The 24,596-nt window shown below is 43.1% G+C and overlaps 2 protein-coding genes across 5 annotated transcripts in view; both read left to right on the top strand.

Annotated features, from left to right (window-relative positions):
- Window positions 1-24,596, top strand: part of LOC139530464 (ena/VASP-like protein) — a 90,398-nt gene that overhangs the window by 46,715 nt on the left and 19,087 nt on the right. For 3 of the 4 annotated variants that reach the window (XM_071326916.1, XM_071326915.1, XM_071326917.1), the window contains 7 exons: window positions 9,736-9,812; window positions 10,431-11,330; window positions 11,677-11,936; window positions 12,208-12,326; window positions 12,572-12,599; window positions 21,520-21,550; window positions 21,672-21,732. In XM_071326916.1, the coding sequence (XP_071183017.1) occupies window positions 9,736-9,812; window positions 10,431-11,330; window positions 11,677-11,936; window positions 12,208-12,326; window positions 12,572-12,599; window positions 21,520-21,550; window positions 21,672-21,732 (1,476 nt within the window). Of the gene's footprint in view, window positions 1-9,735; window positions 9,813-10,430; window positions 11,331-11,676; window positions 11,937-12,207; window positions 12,327-12,571; window positions 12,600-21,519; window positions 21,551-21,671; window positions 21,733-21,985; window positions 23,641-24,596 lie in introns of those variants that run through there. The other variant, XM_071326918.1, reaches the window with a different exon arrangement.
- Window positions 2,115-4,445, top strand: LOC139530463 (general transcription factor II-I repeat domain-containing protein 2-like). Its single transcript, XM_071326914.1, has one exon. The coding sequence runs from the start codon at window positions 2,281-2,283 to the stop codon at window positions 4,090-4,092; it is 1,812 nt and encodes a 603-aa protein (XP_071183015.1). The 5' UTR covers window positions 2,115-2,280; the 3' UTR covers window positions 4,093-4,445.

Genomic DNA, 24,596 nt, shown 5'->3' with positions numbered 1-24,596 from the left:
GGCTGGAACTCTTAAAACTACAGCATACAATGACATACTAGACGATTCTGTGCTTAAAACTTTGTGGCAACAGTCTGGGGAAAAACCATACCGAAATGGTTTGTTGAGATCTGTGTGGAAAAACTTGACTGGCATGCAGGTAGCGTTCTCCTGGCATCCGCTAAACCCAGATTCGTCCATCGCACTGCCAGATGGTGAAGCGTGATTCATCACTCCAGTGAACACATTTCCACTGCTCCAATGGCGGTGAGCATTACACCACTCCAGCCGACGCTTGGCATTGCGCATGCTGATCTTAGTCCATGGAAAACAATTCCATGAAGCCCCCGACAAACAGTTATTGTACTGACGTTGCTTTCAGAGGCAGTTTGGAACTCGGTAGTGAGTGTTACAGCCGAGGACGTGCTTCAGCACTCAGTGGTCCCGTTCTGTGAGCTTGTGTGGCATACCACTTCACGGCTTAGCCGTTGTTGCTCCTAGGCGTTTCCACATCACAATAATAGCACAGATCGGGGTAGCTCTAGCAGGGAAGAATTTTTCTGAACTGACCTGTTGAAAAGGTGGCATCCTATGACGGTACCATGTTGAAAGTCACTGAGCTCTTCAATAAGGCCATTCTATTGTTTGTCTATGGAGATTGCATGGCTGTGTGCTCAATTTTATACACATGTCAGCAACGAGTGTGACTGAAATAGCCAAATCCAGTAATATAAAAGGGTTGTCCACGTACTTTTGTGTATATATAGTGTATCAATCTAGAACAGGATTATCTATTTTGGCCCCAAAAGTTATGAAACTCTGGTGATGGCCCTGCAGTACAGGCTGGCAGTGTGGTGCAAGGACAACAACCTCTCCCTCAATGTGAGCAAGACAAAGGAGCTGATCGTGGACTACAGGAAAAGGCGGGCCGAACAGGCCCCCATTAACATCGACGGGGCTGTAGTGGAGCAGGTCGAGAGTTTCAAGTTCCTTGGTGTCAACATCAACAATGAACTATCATGGGCCAAACACACCAAAACAGTCGTGAAGAGGGCACGACCAAACCTTTTCCCCCTCAGGATTAAAAATAAAAAAACACATCACGACAAGAGAGACACCACAACACTACAGAAAGAGAGACCTAAGACGACAACATAGCATGGCAGCAACACATGAAAACACAGCATGGTAGCAACCCAACATGACAACAACATGGTAGCAACACAACGTGACAGCAGCACAACATGGTTGCAGCACAAAACATGGTACAAACATTATTGGGCACAGACAACAGCACAAAGGGCAAGAAGGTAGAGACAACAATCACATGAAGCAGCCACAACTGTCAGTAAGACTGTCCATTATTGAGTCTTTGAATTAAGAGATGGAGATAAAACGTTCCAGTTTGAGAGTTTTTTGCAGCTCGTTCCAGTCGACAGCTGCAGCGAACTAAAAAGAGGAGCAACCCTGCTTTGGGGATATTTAACAGAATGTGACTGGCAGAACGGGTGTTGTATGTGGAGGATGAGGGCTGCAGTAGGTATCTCAGATAGGGGGGAGTGAGGCCTAAGAAGGTTTTATAAATAAGCATCAACCAGTGGGGTCTTGTGACGGGTATACAGAGATTACCTATTTACAGAGGAGTATAGAGTGCAGTGATGTGTCCTATAAGGAGCATTGGTGGCAAATATTTAATTTTTCTCCCCAATTTCGTGGTATCCAGTTGGTTATTACAGTCTTCTCCCATCGCTGCAACTCCCGTACGGACTCGGGAGAGGCGAATGTCGAGAGCCGTGCGTCCCCCAAATCACAACCAAGCCGCACTGCCCGGTTAACCAATATGTCGGAGGAAACACTGTGCACCTGACGACAGGAGTCACTAGTACACGATGGGACAAGAACATCCCTGCCAGCCAAACCTCTCCCCTAACCCGGACAATGCTGGGCCAATTGTGTGCCGCCCCATGAGTCTCCCGGTCGCGGCCAGCTGCGACAGAGCCTGGGCTCGAACCAGGATCTCTAATGGCACAGCTAGCACTGCGATGCAATGCCTTAGACCATGGGTGTCAAACTTGGCCCGTCAAACTTACCCCTTGGCCCGCGAGACAATACCAAATTACTACTAGAGCTGGCCTGCCGGTATTATACAGCGCATTCACCGCTAATACTACGAATCCCATAATGCTCTGCTGTTGTTTTCGCGCGCCAATCAGGACAGGACCCAGAAACGCCCTCTCCTCTGTGACAGTAGTCATAGCAACATAGACGCTACAACTGTCAGCGCGCTATCCCTTCCCAAAAATGGCGAAAAGAAAGGCAGAAAACAGGAGCTTTCTGGACAAGTGGGAGGCAGAATATCTGTTTACATATGTAAAAGACAAACCTGTTTGTCTTGTTTGTGGAGTCAACGTGGCTGTAAGTAAGGAGTACAACATTAGACGACACTATGAAACGAAACACCATGACAAATACAAGGACCTGGACATGACTCAAAGGAGCCAGAAAGTAGAGGAGATGAAAATAAGTTTGGTTTCACAACAGAATATGTTCAAAAAAGCCACATCACAAAGTGAGGCTGCTGTAAAGGCTAGTTATATAGTGGCAGCAGAGATCGCAAAATCAGCCCGGCCCTTTAATGAGGGAGAGTTCGTGAAAAAGTGCATGATGAAAGTTTGTGACCTCGTATGCCCAGAGAAAAAGCAAGCATTTTCAAACGTGAGCCTGAGCAGGAACACAGTAGCTGATCGCACATGTGATCTTGCCACCAATCTGTATGACCAGCTGATGGAAAAGGGAAAAGATTTCGTTGCGTTCTCCCTCGCTGTGGATGAGAGCTGCGACGCATCTGATACTGCTCAGCTGTCAGTCTTCATCCGTGGAGTGGACTCAAATCTGTGTGTTACGGAGGAGCTATTGGGATTCAAATCAATGCATGGCACAACCACAGGAAAGGAAATCTTTGAGGAGGTTTCCAAATGTGTAACTGAAATAAAGCTGCCGTGGGATAAACTCGTTGGATTAACGACAGATGGTGCGCCAGCGATGTGCGGTAAAAAGAGTGGACTGGTGGGCATGGTTCGGGAGAAGATGCGGGAAGAGAACTGTGCAGGTGAGCTAACTGTTTACCACTGCATCATACATCAGGAATCACTGTGTGCCAAAGCCCTAAAGATGGAACATGTTATGACCACAGTAACACAGGTAGTTAACTTTATAAGAGCCAAAGGTCTGAATCACCGCCAGTTACATTTTTTTCTAGAGGAGTGTGGTTCGGAATACGCAGACGTGCCGTATCACACAGAGGTGAGATGGCTAAGCAGAGGAAAAGTACTGAACAGATGTTTCGAGCTGCGTGAGGAAATATGTCAATTCCTGGAAACCAAAGGGAAGGATACAGCAGAGCTCCGGGAGCAAAAGTTTCTGTGTGAGCTGGCCTTTCTCTGTGACATCTCGAGCCATCTCGATGCGCTGAACCTGCAGCTTCAGGGGCGGGGGCGCATCATCACAGACATGTACGCTGCAGTGAGGGCCTTTAAAACTAAACTGTGCCTGTGGGAGAATCAGATGCTGCAAGGAAACCATTGCCATTTTCCCTGCTGCCAAACCATAAAAGCGCAGATCTCTACCGCCGTGTTCCCATGCGCACAGTTTGCTGAAAAACTCAGTGTTCTCGCCGCTGAGTTTAGCCGGCGATTTGCCGACTTCGATGTCCAGAAATGTAGGTTTGAACTGCTTAGTAATCCCTTCGCAGTTGATGTGGAAAATGCACCAACCAACATCCAAATGGAGCTGATTGAACTCCAGTGCAACGACACGCTGAAGTCAAAGTATGATGCTGTGGGCGCCGCACAGTTTCCACGGTTCATCCCTGACACAATGCCTCAGCTCCGCACCCAAGCTGCTCAGATGCTCTCCATGTTCGGCAGCACTTATCTATGCGAGCAACTTTTCTCCTCGATGAAGATGACCAAAACAACTCACAGGAGACGTCTGACTGATGAACACCTTCGCTCGATACTGAGGATTTCTTCAGCTCAGAGCCTGAGCCCAGACATTGATGAACTAGCATCCAAGAAGAGATGCCAGGTATCTGGCTTGGGCACATCAGATTAGATCAGTGTGCAATAATTAACGTTTTCTTTGTGCACTTTTTCTTGCTACAAGGCATGGGCTTGAATGGTTGATTGATTTATTATCATTTTATTTGTAAAATTATTAGCCAGTGGAAAAAGTTTATTTTGGTATTTAAATCAGAAGGCTGCAAATAGAAAAGAGGCATACGATTTTTATTTAAATTTTATTCATTTAATAAATGAATGCCATTGATGTGTTTTTTCATTTGAAATTCGATTTTGCATGTCTCCACTATTAAATTATATATTGTATGGTAATAAGCGATGCTTGTTCCATATTCAATGTTAAAGCAAAACTTGTTTGGGTCCATATTAAAAGGTTCATTTGTTCAATGTTGGCCCGCGACTTTGTTCAGGTTTTACATTTTGGACCACTGGGTATTTGAGTTTGACACCCCTGCCTTAGACCACTGCGCCACTCGGGAGGCCATTGGTGGCAAATCTGATGGTCGAATGGTAAAGAACATCTAGCCACTCGAGAGCACCCTTACCTGCCGATCTATAAATTACGTCACCGTAATCTAGCATGGGTAGGATGGTCATCTGAATCAGGGTTAGTTTGGCAGCTGTGGTGAAAGAGGAGCGATTACAATAGAGGAAACGCAAGTCTAGATGTAACCTTAGCCTGCAGCTTTGATATGTGCTGAGTACCGTCTAGCCATACTCCGAAGTACTTGTATGAGGTGACTACCTCAAGCTCTAAACCCTCAGAGGTAGTAATCACACCGGTGGTCAGGTGTTCAGAACAAGGTTAATGGCAGAGAAATCACTTTACATGCGCGCTGCAGATTGGCATCGTTTCTGGTCTGGTAGGTGAGGTTATCTACTTCACCTCGTGTTGAGGCTAAGTTCTAACCATTTCCAAAATGTAGCTAACGCTCCAGGCTTTGCTGGTCTAAAGTAATTATTCAGTCATTATCCCGACCACTTTACACGCCAGTAGCAACCCGGCAATGTTATCTTCTCATCTAGTGTTGAGAGTTGCAGAGATTCCAACCATTTCAAGGTGTGGACCGCGGTCTCACGTCTTTTGGTCTTGTAGTGGAGTGTTCAAATAGAACAGATACTTGGTGATTATCTGAGATGGGATTTTCTCATTCCCACTTCGTGTCTTTAGTCAAAGTTCTAGGACCACTTTTACATGCCCAGCTGCTGTAACGCTCTTCTACTTCGTCCTCCTCATCAGACGAGGAGAGGCGAGAAGGATCGGATGACCAAAACGCAGCGTGGTAATTTGACATTATATTTATTTAAAGAAAAGACGAAAAAACACGGAAACACTTTAACCCACTACAAAACAACAAACGAAGTAGACAGACCTTGACTTACGAACTTACATACAACGAAGAACGCACGAACAAGTACAGACTACAAATAAATGAACGAACGAACGATACAGTCCCGTATGGTGCAATAACGACACAGACACAGGAGACAACCACCCACAACAAACAATGTGAAACCACCTACCTTAATATGGTTCTCAATCAGAGGAGATGAAAACCACCTGCCTCTAATTGAGAACCATATCAGGTCACCCATTAACCAACATAGAAACACATAACATAGAATGCCCACCCACACTCACGCCCTGACCGACTAACACATACAAAAACAACAGAAAACAGGTCAGGAACGTGACAGCTGCAGACTGGCAATGTTAACTTCTTATGGCTGGGGGCAGTATTGAGTAGCTTGGATGAATAAGGTGCCCAGAGTAAACTGCCTGCTACTCAGTGCCAGAAGCTAAGATATGCATTTTATTAGTAGATTTGGATAGAAAACACTCTGAAGTTTCTAAAACAGTTTCAATGATGTCTGTGAGTATAACATAACTCATATGGCTCAACAGAACTCAACTCACAAAAACCTGTGAAAAAATCCAACCAGGAAGTGGGAAATCTGAGGTTAGTAGGTTTGCCTATATCACATTGCACTTCCTAAGGCTTCCACTAGATGTCAGCAGTCTTTAGAACCTTGTTTGATGCTTCTACTGTGAAGAATGAGGGAAAGAGAGCTCTTTGAGTCAGGTGTCTGGTATGAGCTGACCACGCGCGCTCCCGTGAGAGCGACCTGCGTTCCATCGCATTTCTGAATACAAAGGAATTCTCCGGTTGAAACATTATTGAAGATTTATGTTAAAAACATCCTAAAGATTGATTCTATACATCGTTTGACATGTTTCTACGAACTGTAATGGAATTGTTCTTACTTTGTCTGGACCTAGTGCCTGCGCATTTGGATTACTGTACTAAACGCGCGAACAAAAGGGAGGTATTTGGACATAAATTATGGACGTTATCGAACAAAACAAACATTTATTGTGGAACTGGGATTCCTGGGAGTGCATTCTGATGAAGATCATCAAAGGTAAGTGAATATTTATAATACTATTTCTGGCTTCTGTTGACTCCACAACATCGCATATATCTGTATGGCTTGTTTGGGCTCTGAACTCAGATTATAGCATGGTGTGCGTTTTTCGTAAAGTTTTTTCGAATTCTGACACAGCGGTTGCATTAAGGAGAAGTTTATCTAAAGTTCCATGTGTAATACTTGTATCATCAAAGTTTATGATGAGTATTTCTGTTATTTGACTTGGCTCTCTGCAATTTCTCCGGATATTTTGGAGGCATTTCTGAACATGGCGCCAATGTAAACTGAGATTTGTGGATATAAATATGCACATTATCGAACAAAACATACATGTATTGTGTAACATGATGTCCTATGAGTGTCATCTGATGAAGATCATCAAAGGTTAGTGATTAATTTTATCTCTATTTCTGCTTTTTGTGACTCCTATCTTTGGCTGGGAAAATGGCTGTGTTTTTCTGTGGCTATGTACTGAACTAGCATAATCGTTTGGTGTGCTTTCGCCAAAAAAGCCTATTTGAAATCAGACATGTTGGCTGGATTCACAACATGTGTAGCTTTAATTTGGTATCTTTCATGTGTGATTTAATGAAAGTTTGATTTTTATAGTATTTTATTTGAATTTGGCGCGCTGCATTTTCTCTGGCTTTTGGCCAAGTGAGACAGTAGCGTCCCGCCTAAACTCAGATTTTTGGATATAAATATGAACTTTACCGAACAAAACATACATGTATTGTGTAACATGAAGTCCTATGAGTGTCATCTGATGAAGATCATCAAAGGTTAGTGATTAATTTTAACTCTATTTCTGCTTTTTGTTACTCCTCTCTTTGGCTGGAAAAATGGCTGTGTTTTTCTGTGGCTATGTACTGAGCTAACATAATCGCAAGGTGTGCTTTCGCCGTAAATCCTTTTTGAAATCAGACACTTTGGCTGGATTAACGAGGAGTTTATCTTTAAAATGGTGTATAATACTTGTATGTTTGAGGAATTTTAATTATGAGATTTCAATTGTTTTGAATTTGGCGCCCTGCAATTTCACTGGCTGTTGGTTAGGTGGGACGCTAGCGTCCCACATATCCTAGAGAAGTTAAAGTCTATGACAAGTCAGGACAGGTCGTTTCACTGAGTAGCCATTACGTACACAGGCTGTGAAACAGTGATCACTAAGGTCATTACAGAAAACACCAGACTGATACCTATCAGGATTATTTGTAAGGATAACATCAAGGAGAGTAGCCTTTTCTGGGTGTTTGGAGTCATACCTTGTGGGATTGGTAATAATCTGAGAAAGATTTTGGGAGTCCCATTGCTTTAGGACTTGGTCAGGTGATTTACACATGTCCCAGTTTAGGTCACCTAGCAGGACAAATTCAGACTTAGTGTAAGGGGCCAGGAGAGAGCTTAGGGCATTTAGGTTACAGGCCGGTGCTGATGGTGACCGATAACACCCAGCAACAGTCAACAAAGATTTATTTGAAAGCTTAATGCGTAAAACCAGCAAATCAAATTATTTGGGGAATGACTTGGTGCAGACAACCGAGCACTGAAAGTGTTCCTTGGTAAAGATTGCCACTCCACCACTTTTGGAAGATCTTTCTTGCCCAAAAACGTTCTAACCAGAAAGGTTAACATCAGTGTTCAAAACACTCTTTCTTAACCACGTCTCAGTAATGACCAACACATCAGGATTGGAGCTGTGAATCCACACTTTCAATTGATACATTTCAGGTAATAAGCGTCTAGTGTTAACGTGCAGAAATCCCAGGCTTTTACGAGAGCAGAAATCAGTGAAGCAGATATCAGAGCACAAATCAGAATTGGGGCTAGCAACAGTATATGTATATGTATATGCACATTTCCATATATAATCAGCAGTAATACAATCAGGGCATGGCAGAGGACAGGGAGAGCTCTGCAGTGTTGATTTATAACATTTGAAGGTGCATTAGATGGCAACAAGATCATATTGTACAGCAATTTCATCAGGTAACATAATCACAAAGCCGACAAGAGGTGGTTAGAATAGGATGGGAGTCCAAGTGTCTGTGTAAACAATAGAGAGTCAGAGTCCCGAGTGTGGGAATAAACAGACTGTCCCCCGGTTGGGTAAACAAGCAAGTTCATAGTCAACAAAGAACACAGGAGTCATAAGGCAAATAGCATAGAGTACAAGCGAAAAATATAACAACTTGGGGCTAGCCATTGCAAGTTCAGAGTCACTCGCCTCAACAGTGCATGTGTGCTGGAGGCGAGCGAAAGCTCGGGAGAGAGGGGGGGAGTGTGGCGAGGGTACCTATACCAGACAGAGGGAGACAGGCCAGGGCAGATGGTGAACAGATCGCCAGGTGGAATCCAAGCAGCAGTGCAGCAGGCACCGGGAGTAGGTGTCACACCCACTTAGGAGAAGCTTTTTTCGGGAGGCAGATTCCTTGTAGAAAATCCCAGCTAGCTAGCTAACGTAGCTCGCAAGTCTCTGTCTGTCTTTTCCACGTGGAAAAGGAGATCGTTAGCTCGCTATATCTTTTCAGTATCGGCGAATGATCCTTTACAACATCCAAACAAAGTTGTCCTGTGGCTGTTGTATTTTGGCGATTCTGAGGAGGATATCTTCTCTGCACAGATGGAGGTGGCTTCAAAGGCTTCTACATTTAGGTGGGGAGGGGCTGTGAAACTCTCCTGCCATTGTTAGGCTTAAGAGTTTTCACACCTCTCTCTTCACACTTAAATGCTAATTTCAGTCAGATTCTTTGCTAGCAGCTTGGTAGCCTTATTTATTAAGCTTTATATAACAAAATTACCTAGAGGTTATTGTCTTTTACTTTTTGGCTTCAGAAAGTAGATTCAGACTGAACATTACTCACTCAATTTTGTGTTGGATGGTATATCCAGGTTCTGCTGTGTTTCTTCTGTAGGTTTTGGCTTGTTAGAAGTTTTTTTTTCTTGATAGTCCTTGGTAGTAATAGTCCATTCAGGTAATTTTGTCCAAAATCAAGGTTTTAGGTATGGAATTGTGAATCGGAACTAAGATTTTGATGTTGAGGTTAGTATCCTGTATAAGTCCTTGCAAAAAAATGCAAGTTTATCTACATTTATCCAACTCTAATTTTATATTTTTGCAGAAGAACTCAGGAGCCCATGCTCTGTGTCCATTCACTCTCTCTCTCTCTGATATTCGTGGGCCCAGATTGAAAGGCTGGAAATAGGGAGAGGCTAAAACTTGTGTCTGTGTCCTCTGTATCTGCAGGCAAATGATGGAGCAGCATCAGATGCAGATGCAGGAAGTGGCCCACAAAGAGAGGGAACGACGGACGTCTGGCTCAGGTAAGGCCTGCAGACAAACATACTTACTGTGGACAAACACTACCATGTTAGACAAGGGTCTGTCAACACACAAGCCACAATACATTTTACCCATGTCAGATAACATCTTAAGATGCTATTCTCTCCATGGGAATAGCATGACAATCATGGTAACCAAACACAGCCTAGTGTAGCAGCGCATATGGGTCGTATTCATTAGGCACCAATGGTGAGAAAACAGACTGAAACAGGGAGGGACTACCTGAATATGTCCAATAAGATATGCTCATTATCGTTTTCCGTTGCAAAATGTTGTGCTACAGTGTACCCTAATGAATACGACCATGGATAGAGAGCTACCTCGGACACATATGTGCTTGTGTTGAACCCCCCCCCCCCTCTTTATTTACTCATCCTTATCCATGCACAAGAGCCACACTCATTCTGCCAGCGTGCTATCGGCAGCTGCGTGGCAATGCGACTTCCTGCTTTCCTGAGAGTTCGCATTCTGCTTCTTTTTCTAATGTAATTGTTTGTCTTTGTTTCTTTTTTATTTCTTCATCTTTGCTTAGTTTCTCATTATTCTCTCTTTTGCATCCTTTGTTTTCTACCCCACCCTCCTCCGTCTGTGTGTTATAGTTGTTTCCACCCTCCAATATAAGGTGTCCTCCCCTCCCTCTCACCCGTCAAACACCCCTCCTGAGTACAGACACTACCGGGCCGCCACACTGCCGCCTTCCTACGCCCGAGTGGCCTCCAACTCCTCCCCTTCCTCCTCCTCCTCCTCCTCCTCCCAGGAAAGAGAGGTGCTGGGCGGACGGGCTGGCGACAACTCCTCCCAGCACTCCCAGCTCTCCACCTCCCTGGCCTCGGCCTTCTCACCCGTGCAGCCAGGGGTGCCCATGGCCCCGACCCGGCAGGTGCGCCAGATCCCCCTCTCTCCCCCCACTGCTCGGGCCCTCCACCACACCCAGTCTCTCCACCAGGGTCATGCCCTGCAGGACCCTGTGCTGCCCCCCAAACATGGCACCTGGTCAGCCTCCCACGCCCACATGTATGGCCCCGTGCCCTCCACGCCCCCCTTGGTGGGCATGATGCCTGTGCACATGCCCCCTGTGCCCCAGCCCCAGCATGTCGTCCCCGTAGCCCACCCTCTGCCGCCCCTCCACAGCCGCGTCAAGACCCACCCCCTGGACCAGCCTGACCAACCCCACATCCCGTCCCACCTCCCCCACGCCAACGGTCAATCAGAGGACTATTATAACCTTGCTCAGCAGCAACAGCAGCAGCTAGGTTACGGCGAGGCTTCTTCCTTACACCCTCTGATTGGTCAGTCTGCCCAGGGCCCCGTCCCTGTCTCTGCCCACCAGCCCCAGTACCCCTCCTCCTTTCACCCCCAGCAGCAGATGTACCAGGCCACGCCCCCACCACCACCAGCACCCCAATTCTCTCCCCCCCCATACACCACAGCCCAATCAGAGGGGGGCTCGCCCAAGCAGACACCCTCTCCTGTCACTCGGGCTGCCACAGCCAGCTGCAGTAAGTATAAGCAGAGCTCAATGAGCAAGGCACTTGGACAACTGGTGTGTGTCCTGTGTGTGTGTGTCGGGGGGCGGGACTCCACTCCACTCCACTCCACACACCTCACACAACATGCATCTGGCTTATGTGGATGGAAGCATATACCTATTATGAATACAATAACAGTCCCCATAGACAATTCAGCCATCTGTTACTGTACTTTTGCATTTTGATTAACTTTAAATTAAATTATTCTTATCTGAGACTGTTAATCTAATCAGTTTCCAATCAGTGCTCGCCAGCAGTGTTAGCCAATGAGGAATCCGATGTCACCTGATGTGAACCTATGCTGTTTCTTTCCCAGGTCCGGTTTCTCTTCCCGCATTGCTGGCTTTGGCCCCACCTATGCCTATGCCCCCCCCTGCCCCTATGGCACCCATGGCCCCCCCTCCTCCACCGGGCCCCCCGCCTCCGGCCACGGTGCCACCGCCCATGCCCCCTCCACTGCCGGTTGGTAGAGGGCCCGGGGGGCCACCGGTTGGGGAGGCAGGCAATGAGCTGGCGCAGCCACTCTCAGGACTGGCGGCTGCCCTCGCTGGAGCCAAACTCCGTAAAGTTGCAAGGGTTAGTATCTCAGCTTAGACGTGGATCATGGTCAGTAAGAAGAAAACGTTTTGGAACAAGGAGGTACTACCTAAACATGTCCAATAAGAAACTTAATTTTTTTCTTTCTTTGCAATACATTTGAAAATGTTTTGCTACGGTGTGACCCACTGAACATGACCATTCATATCTATGTGAAAATTGCTTGGACATTCAAACCATATACACATTACCTGTTGGTTGGCTTCTATAAGATGGAACTCGTATGGTGACCAATGTTGTGTCTCCTCAGGATGAGAACAGTCCACCAGGAACAGGTGGAGCCAAGAATGATGCCAACCGCTCGAGTGGAGGTAGTGGTGCTGGAGGGGAGGGGCTGATGCAGGAAATGAACGCCCTTCTAGCACGCAGGTGAGAGGAAAACAACAGTGTGAAATAAATATTTATTTAATCGAATTGAAATACATGTAATTGAAAATCCCTATCCCAACTATAGCACATCAAAAGACCACATTTTCTAAATGAACATTCTGGAGTTCAAAAATATATTCCTTGATGCGATTGTAAGTAAGTAGGCTACTAGCCTGTGAAATAACACAAAATGACTGGAGTTGTCTTTTTCATTATCTAAATGCCTGAATTTGCTTTTCCTGCAGACGGAAAGCCTCAGAGAGACCTGAAGAGGTAATGCAGTTTATCTTCTTTTAAAATATCAAGTATTAGTTTCCCAGGGTGGGTCTATCCAGCAACAATAAATGCATTCAAGCAATCTAAAGGGACTTGTGCACACACTTACTCATACACTGAGTGTACAAAACAATAGGAACACCTTCCTAATATTGATTTGCACACCCTTTTGCCCTCAGAACAACCTCAATTCGTCGGGGCATGGGCTCTACAAGGTGTCGAAAGCGTTCCGCAGGGATGCTGGCCCATGTTGAATTCAATGCCTCCCACAGTTGTGTCAAGTTGGCTGGATCTCCTTTGGATGGTGGACCATACTTGACGCACATGGGAAACTGTTAGGCGTGAAAAACCCTAGCAGTGTTACAGTTCTTTACACACTCAAACCGCTCAAAGGCACTTAAATATTTTGTCTTGCCCATTCACCCTCTGAAAAGCACACATACACAATCCATGTCTCAATTGTCTCAAGGCTTAAAAATCCTTCTTCAACCTGTCGCCTCCCCTTCATCTAAACTGATTAAAGTGGATTTAACATGTGACATCAAAAAGGATCATAGCTTTCACCTGGATTAACCTGGTCCCTCTGTCATAAAAAGAGCAGGTGTTCCTAATGTTTTGTACACTCAGTATAAAAAAATATGATATATATATATATATATATATATATATATACACACAGTACAAGTCAAAAGTTTGGACACATGTACTCATTCAAACGTTTTTCTTTATTTTTACTATTTTCTACATTGTAGAATAATAGTGAAGACATCAAAACTATGAAATAGCACATATGGAATCATGTAGTAACCAAAAAAACGAATCAAAATATATTTTAGATTTTAGATTCTTCAAAGTAGCCACCCTTCGCCTTGATGCCAGATTTGCACACTCTTGGCATTCTCTCAACCAACCTGGAATGCATTTCAATTAACAGGTGTGCCTTGTTAAAAGTGAATTTGTGGAATTTCTTTCCTTAATGCATTTGAGCCAATCAGTTGAGTTGTGACAAGGTAGGGGTGGTATACAGAAGATAGCCCTATTTGGTAGAGTACCAAGTCCATATTATGTCAAGAACAGCTCAAATAAGCAAAGAGAAACGACAGTCCAATCTTTACTTTAAGACATGGTCAGTCAATCCGGAACATTTCAAGAACTTTCAAAGGTTCTTCAAGTGCAGTCGCGAAAACCATCAAGCACTATGATGAAACTGTCTCTCATGAGGACCCCAACAGGAAAGGAAGACCCAGAGTCACCTCTGCTGCAGAGGATAAGTTAATTAGAGTTAACTGCACCTCAGATTACAGCCCAAATAAATGCCTCACAGAGTTCAAGTAATACATCTCAACATCAACTGTTCAGAGGAGACTGTGTGAATCAGGCCTTCATGGTCGAATTGCTGCAAATAAATCACTACTAAAGGACACCAATAAGAAGAAGAAGAGACTTGCTTGGGCCAAGAAACACGAGCAATGAACATTAGACCATTGAAAATCTGTCCTTTCGACAGATGAGTCCAAATGTAAACATTTTGTGAGACAGAGGAGATGAAAGGATGGTCTCTGCATATGTGGTTCCCACCGTGAAGCATTGAGGAGGAGGTGTGATTGTGTGGGGGTGGATGGAGAGGATGGTTGCGGTTTCATTGGCTCTTAACCAACCGTGCTATTTTGTTTGTTTTTCCGCATTGTTTGTAACTTATTTTGTACAGTTGAAGTCGGAAGTTTACATACACCTTAGCCAAATACAGTTAAACTCAGTTTTTCACAATTCCTGACATTTAATCCAAGTAAAAAATTCCCTGTCTTTGGTCAGTTAGGATCACCACTTTATTTTAAGTATGTGAAATGTCAGAATAATAGTAGAGAGAATGATTTATTTCAGCTTTTATTTCTTTCATCACATTCCCAGTGGGTCAGAAGTTTAAATACACTCAATTAGTATTTGGTAGCATTACCTTTAAATTGTTTAACTTGGGGCAAACGTTTCGGGTAGACTTCCACAACCTTCCCACAATAAGTTGGGTGAATTTTGGCACATTCCTCCTGACAGAGCTGGTGTAACTGAGTCAGGTTTGTAGGCCTCCTTGCTCGCACACGCGTTTTCAGTTCTGCCCAAAATGTTCTATGGGATTGAGGTCAGGGCTTTGTGATGGCCACTCCAATACCTTGACTTTGTTGTCCTTTAGCCATTTTGCCACAACTTTGGAAGTATACTTGGGGTCATTGTCCATTTGGAAGACCCATTTGCGAGCGACCAAGCTTCAACTTCTTGACTGATGTCTTGAGATGTTGCTTCACTATATCCACATAATTTTCCTTCCTCCCGATGCCATCTATTTTGTGAAGTGCACCAGTCCCTCCTGCAGCAAAGCACACCCACAACAATATGCTGCCACCCCCGTGCTTCACGGTTGGGATGGTGTTCTTCGGCTTGCAAGCCTCCCCCTTTTTCCTCCAAACATAATGATGGTCATTATGGTCAAACAGTTCTATTTTTGTTTCATCAGACCAGAGGACATTTCTCCAAAAAGTACAATCTTTGTCCCCATGTGCCGTTGCAAACCGTAGTCTGGCTTTTTTATGGCGGTTTTGGAGCAGTGAATTCTTCCTTGCTGAGCGGCCTTTCAGGTTATGTCGACATAGGACTCATTTTACTATGGATATGGTTACTTTTGTACCTGTTTCCTCCAGCATCTTCACAAGGTCCTTTGCTGTTGTTCTGGGATTGATTTGCACTTTTCGCACCAAAGTACGTTCATCTCTAGGAGACAGAAAAATTACCGCTCCTTCCTGAGCGGTATGACAGCTGCGTGGTCCCATGGTGTTTATAATTGCGTACTATTGTTTGTACAGATGAACGTGGTACCTTCAGGCGTTTGGAAATTGCTCCCAATGATGAACCAGACCTGTGGAGGTCTACAAGTTGTTTCTGAGGTCTTGGCTGATTTCTTTTGATTTTCCCATGATGTCAAGCAAAGAGGCACTGAGTTTGAAGGTAGGCCTTGAAATACATCCACAGGTACACCTCCAATTTACTCAAATTATGTAAATTAGCCTATCAGAAGCTTCTAAATCCATGGCATCATTTTCTGGAATTTTCCAAGCTGTTTAACCTGTCTGGCTCCGGGGTTCCGCTTAGCGGAACTCCTCCCACATTCCACTGAAAAGGCAGAGAGCGAAATTCAAAAAATATTTTTGAGAAATATTTAACTTTCACACATTAACAAGTCCAATACAGCAAATGAAAGATACACATCTTGTGAATCCAGCCAACATGTCCGATTTTTAAAATGTTTTACAGCGAAAACACCACGTATATTTATGTTAGCTCACCACCAAATACAAAAAAGGACAGACATTTTTCACAGCACAGGTAGCATGCACAAAACCAACATAACTAACCAAGATCCAACCAAACTAACCAAGAAACAACTTCATCAGATGACAGTCCTATAACATGTTACACAATAAATCTATTCGAAAAATGTGCATATTTGAGGTATAAATCAGTTTTACATTGCAGCTACCATCACAGCTACCATCAAAAATAGCACCGAAGCAGCCAGAGTAATTATAGAGACCAACGTGAAATACCTAAATACTCGTCATAAAACATTTCTGAAAAATCGATGGTGTACAGCAAATTAAAGACAAACATCTTGTGAATCCAGCCAATATTTCCGATTTTTTAAGTGTTTACAGCGAAAACACAATATAGCATTATATTAGCTTACTACAATAGCCTACCACACTACCGCATTCATTCATCAAGGCACGTTAGCGATAGCAATAGGCACGTTAGCGTTAGCGAATAAACCAGCAAAAGATATTAATTTTCACTAACCTTCATAAACCTTCCTCAGATGACAGTCCTATAACATCAGGTTATACATACACTTATGTTTTGTTCGAAAATGTGCATATTTAGAGCTGAAATCAGTGGTTATACATTGTGCTAACGTAGCATCTTTTTCCCAGAATGTGTGGATATTTTTATGACACTCAACTATTCTGACCAAATAACTATTCATAAACGTTACTAGAAAATACATGTTGTATAGGAAATGATAGATACACTAGTTCTTAATGCAATCGCCGTGTTAGAATTCTAAAAATAACTTCATTACGACATCCAGCTTATGTTATAGCGAGAGCGTGCCCAAAATCTGGGCGCTACCTACTAGTACACATGTTCGACAGATATATGAAATAGCATCATAAAATGGGTCCTACTTTTGATGATCTTCCATCAGAATGTTGTACAAGGGGTCCTTTGTCCAGAACAATCGTTGTTTGGATTTAGAATGTCCTCTTCTCCAGTCAATTAGCATGGAAAGCTAGCAAAGTGGCGCGAAGCTCTACTTCCTGAACATACGCAGACAAAGCAACACGCCTAACGTCCCGAAAAAAATTCAATATTCTAATAAAACTATATTGAAAAAACATACTTTACGATGATATTGTCACATGTATCAAATAAAATCAAAGCCGGAGATATTAGTCGTCTATAACGACAGCTTTACAGAAGGCAATACCAGGTCACTTCTCGCGCGTTCCAGAAAACAAGAAATTGGGGTCACGTCATGCCAAGAGCTTTTATTCGACCTCAGATGATGTTATACACTCCATTTCTTCTCTCACTGCCTGTTGACATCTAGTGGAAGGCGTATGAAGTGCATGTATACTAATAAATATCAAGCACATTTATAGGCAGGCCCTAGAACAGAGCATCGATTTCAGATTTTCCACTTCCTGTCAGGAAGTTTGCTGCAAAATGAGTTCTGTTTTACTCACAGATATAATTCAAACGGTTTTAGAAACTAGAGGGTGTTTTCTATCCAATAGTAATAATAATATGCATATTGTACGAGCAAGAATAGAGTACGAGGCCGTTTAAATTGGGCACGATTTTCCCCCAAAGTGAAAATAGCGCCCTCTGTCCTCAACAGGTTAAAGGCACAGTGAACTTAGTGTATGTAAACTTCTGACCCACTGGAATTGTGATCCAGTGAATTATAAGTGAAATAATCTGTCTGTAAACAATTGTTGGAAAAATTACTTGTGTCTTGTACAAAGTAGATGTCCTAACCGACCCCAACCTAAGTATATGTAAGCTTCCGACTTCAACTGTCCATAATGTTGCTGTTACCATCTCATATGACCTCAAAGATCTTCTGGACATCAGAATAGCGATTACTCACCTTGAATTGGATGAAGAATTTTTCTTTAATGAGTCGGACGAGAGGGATTTACTCCAGACACCCAAACAGGCCAACATCCTCATCATTTGCAGGAGAAAGAGATGGAAGAGGTATCGCCATCAGTCCTATTGGCCAACGTACCATCACTGGATAATAAATTGGAAGAACTTAAAGCACATATTCTACCAACGGGACATTAAAAACTGTAATATCTTATGTTTCACCGAGTCGTGGCTGATCAACGACATTAACAACATACAGCTGGCGGGTTATACACTCTATCGGCAGGATAGAACAGCAGCCTCTGGTAAGACAAGGGGTGGTGGTCTATGTATATTTTTAAACAAGTGCACGATATATACGGAAGTCTCGAGGTTTTGCTCGCCTGAGGTAGAGTATCTCATGATAAGCTGTAGACCACACCTAGAGAGTTTTCATCTGTATTTGTCGTAGCTGTCTACATACCACCACAGACTGATGCTGGCACTAAGACCGCACTCAATGAGCTGTATACCACCATAAGCAAACAGGAAAATGCTCCTCCAGAGGCGGTGCTCCTGGTAGCCGGGGATTTTAATGCAGGGGAACTTAAATCCGTTTTACCTCATTTCTACCAACATGTTAAATGTGCAACCAGAGAGAAAAAAACTCTAGACCACCTTTACTCCACACACAGAGACGTGTACAAAGCTCTCTGTCGCCCTCTATTTGGCAAATCTGACCATAATTCTATCCTCCTGAAAGCTGCTTACAAGCAAAAATTAAAGCAGGAAGCACCAGTGACTCGGTCAATAAAAAAAGTGGTCAGATGAAGCAGATGCTAAGCTAAAGGACTGTTTTGCTAGCACAGACTAGAATATGTTCCGGGATTCTTCCGATGGCATTGAGGAGTACACCACATCAGTCACTGGCCTCATCAATTAGTGCATCGATGACGTCGTCCCCACAGTGACTGTATGTACATACCCCAACCAGAAGCCATGGATTACAGGCAACATCTGCACTAAGCTAAAGGGAGCGGGTCTCTAACCTGGAAGCTTATAAGAAATCACACTATGCCCTCCGATGAACCATCAAACAGGCAAAGCATCAATACAGAACTAAGATCGAATCGTACTACACCGGCTCCGACGCTCGTCGGATGTGGCAGGACTTGCAAACTATTACAGACTACAAAGGGAAGCACAGCCGAGAGCTGCCCAGTGACACACATCCAGGCTGTGTAAGAGCTATTTGACCAAGAAGGAGAGTGATGGAGTCCTGCATCAGATGACCTGGCCTCCACAATCACCTGACCTCAACCGAATTGAGATGGTTTGGGATGAGTTAGACTGCAGAGTGAAGGAAAAGCAGCCAACTAGTGCTCAGTATATGTGGGAAGTCCTTCAAGACTGTTGGAAAATCATTCCTCATGAAGCTGGTTGAGAGAATTTAACTAGGCAGGTCAGTTAAGAACAAATTCTTATTTTCAATGACAGCTTAGGAACAGTGGGTTAACTGCCTTGTTCAGGGGCAGAACAACAGATTTTTTACCTCGTCATCTCAGGGATGTGATCTTGCAACCTTTCAGTTACTAGTCCAACACTCTAACCACTAGGCTACCTGCCGCCCCAGATGACAATACTAACGATACTATGCCAAGAATTTGGGAAGCTGTCATCAAGGCAAAGCTTGGCTACTTTGAAGACTCTAAAATCTAAAATATATTTCTATTTGTTTAACACCTTTTTGGTTACTACATGATGCCATATGTGTTATTTCATAGTTTTGATGTCTATGTAGAAAATTGTAAAAAATAAAGACAAACCCTTGAATGAGTTGGTGTCCAAACTTTTGACTGATACTGTATATATGTGTGTGTGTGTGTGTGTGTGTGTGTGTGTGTGTGTGTGTGTGTGTGTGTGTGTGTGTGTGTGTGTGTGTGTGTGTGTATATATATTTATATTTATGTGTGTGTGTGTGTGTGTATATATATATATATATATATATATATATATATATATATATATATATACACATATATATGTATGTGTGTGTGTATATATATATATGTATATATATACACACACACACAAAATATATATATATATATATATATATATATATATATATACAGTGGGCTCCAAAATTACTGGCACCCCTGACTGGCAATGCACAAATAATGCTTAAACAAATATAAACAATATAATTATAGAGATAAACTCAAAATACCAACATGTGAGAAATACGATACTTTATTAATGTTTCAATGGAACCAACCAAAATAATAACATCTACCAAAATTAAACCACAAATTAAATTCCACGTATTTAAGTTTATCTAAGTCTTAAGGAACTATATTGAGCCATTACATCACTTCCTGTTTCACTAGGGTATAAAAATGAGGTGACACACATGCAATATCCCACTGTCATCCAACACCATGAAGTAAACAAAAGAACTGGCAGTTCAAAAGAGACAGATGGTCGTAGACCTTCATAAATCTGGTAATAGCTACAAGAAGATCCACAAACAATTGAATATACCACTGAGCACTGTCAGGGCAATTATTAAAAAATGCAAAAGATATGGAACAGTTGAAAACCTCATGGGTAGAGGACGCAAATGCATTTTGCCCCCCAGGATAGGGAGAAGGATGGTGAGAGAAGCAACAAAATCCCCAAGAATCACTGTGAAAGAATTGCAGGCCTTGGTGGCGTCTTGGGGTCAACAAGTTTCAAAAAGGACCATCAGACGCCACCTCCACAACCACAGGCTCTTTGGAAGGGTTGCCAGAAGAAAGCCCCTTCTGACCACAAGACACAGACGCAAACGCTTGGAGTTTGCCAAACGTAATTTAAATTATGACTGGAAGAAGGTGCTCTGGTCAGATGAGACCAAAATTGAAAGATTTGGTCAGATACAGCATTGGCATGTTTGGCGTCGAAACAGAGATGCATACAAGGAGAGGCACCTCATACCCACGGTGAAATATGGAGGGGGGTCAGTGATGTTTTGGGGCTGTTTTAATTCCAGAGGTCCAGGGGCACTGGTTAAGATTGATGGCATAATGAATTCCACCAAGTATCAGGCAATTTTGGCTGACAATCTGGTTGCCTCTGCCAGAAGGCTGGGACTTGGCCATAGGTGGACTTTCCAATGAGACAATGACCCGAAACATACCTTAAGATCCACACAGAAATGGTTCCGTGACAACAAAATCAATGTTCTGCCATGGCCATCTCAGTCGCCGGACCTCAATCCAATCAAAAACCTGTGGGCTGAGTGGAAGAGGGCAGTTGATAAGCGCAAACCCAAGAATGTGAAGGATCTTGAAAGGATCTGCATAGAGGAATGGTCCAAAATCTTTCCAAATGTGTTCCTTAACCTTGTCAAACATTACAGGAAAAGACTCCATGCTGTTATCCTTGCCAGAGGTGGTTATACTAAGTACTAAATGAGGAGTGCCAATAATTATGAAACCTTGAATATGGTTCAATTTATATTGTATAAAATAATTGTTTGATTTTGGTTGGTTCCATTGAAACATTAATAAAGTAAATTTTTTCTCACATGTTGGTATTTTGAGTTTGTCTCTATAATTATATTGTTTATATTTTTTTAAGTATTGTTTGTGCATTGCCAGTCAGGGGTGTCAGTAATTTTGTAGCCCACTGTATATATACACACACACACACACACACACACACAATCATCCATTTTCATTTTCCATTATAGGAGGATCCCAAGCCAGGGCAGAACTCTACAGGTATACACACTCTTGCCTCCACATTTTTCTGAGTCTGACCATTATATTTTCTATTGGCTGTATAGAGCGATGTTGCTTTTTAAAGTGAGTCTCTTCTAATTGTGATCGTCTCTCCTTCTAGGTGCTGGGATGAATCCATGGGACCGAGCAAACTCTGTAGACAAGTCTTCACTGGTATTAAGGTTAGTATCGTCATCTGTTTGATAGGGGCTCCCAAACCTTTTAAAAGATCTAGTGGCACAATGAGAAGGGATACAGTGCCTAGTGAAAGTCTACACACCCCTTGCACCCCTTCACATTTTGCTGCCTTAACATGTTAACTAAAAATGGATTAAATTAGATTTCTTTCCTACAGATCTACACAACCTACTTCACATTTTCAAAATGAAAGAAAGTTATACAAAATGTAAAAATAAAAAGATGTCTTGATTGCAGATGTCTTCACAACCCAGAGCTGATACATGATGGAAGAACCTTTGTCAGACATTACAGCTGAGAATCATTTGGAATAAGATTCTACCAGCATTGCACATCATACAGTGCTTTCAGAAAGTATTCATACCCCTTGACTTATTCCACATTTTGTTGTTACAGCCTGAATTCAAAATAGATTTTTTTTTAAACACAATACCCCATAATAACTAAGTAAAAAGATGTTAGTAATACATGGAAATGTATAGAAAATAAATTAAATAGAAAAATGCATAATTTACATAAATATTCACACCCCTGAGTCAATACATGTTAGAACCACCTTTTGAGAGGTGCATGCGTGTACCGATAGGACAGCAGCTCTGTTGTGTACTGTCAAAACTGTGATTATATGAAGAAGCCAGACAATATAGTTTAAATTAAGCCTCTAAAGTCGATAGATCAAGCAACCGGGAGAGAGTGAGTGGTCAGTTATATACAACAGCGAACCAATCTGTGGGTAAAGCAACGCTGTGACTCGAACCCAACAAGCCATGGCTTCCCTTAGAGGAAAAGACAAAGAACAACTTGGAGATGAAAATAACGACCAGCTAAAGGATATCCCGGAAAACACCAAAACAAACTAACTGTTACAATCTGTTGTTTAAAAAAAGTAGATTTTCTTGAAAGGAAAGTAGAGTCTATCATGTCAGATATGCATATACAGGGCGGGTGCTTGGACGAACAGGACAACAAAATTGGCATTCTGGAAACAAAGTAGCGAATTTTAGAAGAGGAACTGGACCAGCAAGAAAACAGAATGAGTGACATAACTCGCCAACTGATTGCAGCAATACTGCAAAAATGGAAGAGGCAAGTGGAAGGGAGAGAAGGTAAGGAACTTGTCTGTTGACCCTACATTAAAGACCAAATTGGTTAAAGAAAATTGTGATAAATAAAATAAGTATACCAGTTTCATTTAAGGACCAATAAATTGACAGCTGCGCCATACAGGTTGCAAAATATTTGGGAAGAGATTTTTGATGTGCCGATTCCATGGCACATGGTTTATGTATGAACTGATACACAAAACAACGCAGGATTTAATTTATTATACAAAATTCTTGCAGCCAATATAGAATGTTATGTACAGTGGGGAGAACAAGTATTTGATACACTGCCGATTTTGCAGGTTTATCCTACTTACAGCAGCAGCATACCACCCTGCATACCACTGCTGGCTTGCTTCTGAAGCTAAGCAGGGTTGGTCCTGGTCAGTCCCTGGATGGGAGACCAGGTGGTGTTGGAGGGCCAGTAGGAGGCACTCTTTCCTCTGGTCTAAACAAAGATCCCAATGCCCCAGGGCAGTGATTGGGGACACTGCTCTGTGTAGGGTGCCGTCTTTCGGATGGGACGTTAAACGGGTGTCCTGACTCTCTGAGGTCATTAAAGATCCCATGGCACTTATCGTAAGAGTAGGGGTGTTAACCCCGGTGTCCTGGCTAAATTCCCAATCTGGCCCTCAACCATCACGGTCACCTAATAATCCCCAGTTTACAATTGGCTCATTCATCCCCCTCCTCTCCCCTGTAACTATTCCCCAGGTCGTTGCTGCAAATGAGAACGTGTTCTCAGTCAACTTACCTGGTAAAATAACGGTAAAATAAATAAATAAATAAATAAAACAAAGCATGTAGAGGTCTGTCATTTTTTATCACTTCAACTGTGAGAGACGGAATCTAAAACAAAAATCCAGAAAATCACATTGTATGATTTTTAAGTAATTAATGTGCATTTTATTGCATGACATAAGTATTTGATACATCAGAAAAGCAGAACTTAATATTTGGTACAGAAACCTTTATTTGCAATTACAGAGATCATACGTTTCCTGTAGTTCTTGACCAGATTTGCACACACTGCAGCAGGGATTTTGGCCCACTCCTCCATACAGACCTTCTCCAGATCCTTCAGGTTTCGGGGCTGTTGCTGGGCAATACGGACTTTCAGCTCCCTCCAAAGATGTTCTATTGGGTTCAGGTCTGGAGACTGGCTAGGCCACTCCAGGACCTTGAGATGCTTCTTACGGAGCCACTCCTTAGTTGCCCTGGCTGTGTGTTTCGGGTCGTTGTCATGCTGGAAGACCCAGCCACGACCCATCTTCAATGCTCTTACTGAGGGAAGGAGGTTGTTGGCCAAGATCTCGCGATACATGGCCCCATCCATCCTCCCCTCAATACGGTGCAGTCGTCCTGTCCACTTTGCAGAAAAGCATCCCCAAAGAATGATGTTTCCACCTCCATGCTTCACGGTTGGGATGGTGTTCTTGGGGTTGTACTCATCCTTCTTCTTCCTCCAAACACGGCGGAGTGGAGTGGAGTTTAGACCAAAAAGCTCAATTTTTGTCTCATCAGACCACATGACCTTCACCCATTCCTCCTCTGAATCATCCAGATGGTCATTGGCAAACTTCAGACGGGCCTGGACATGCGCTGGCTTGAGCAGGGGGACCTTGCGTGCGCTGCAGGATTTTAATCCGTGACGCCGTAGTGTGTTACTAATGGCACTAGTGGATACAACCATTCCAGCTCAGCAGATTTGGCTGTGAAGAGACAGACTCATTAGATCACTTGTT

Source organism: Salvelinus alpinus, chromosome 9 (genome assembly GCF_045679555.1).
Source record: "Salvelinus alpinus chromosome 9, SLU_Salpinus.1, whole genome shotgun sequence".
Taxonomy (NCBI): Eukaryota; Metazoa; Chordata; class Actinopteri; order Salmoniformes; family Salmonidae; genus Salvelinus; species Salvelinus alpinus.
Note: the sequence above shows the minus strand (reverse complement) of the source record. Positions and strands in the feature narration are given on the sequence as shown.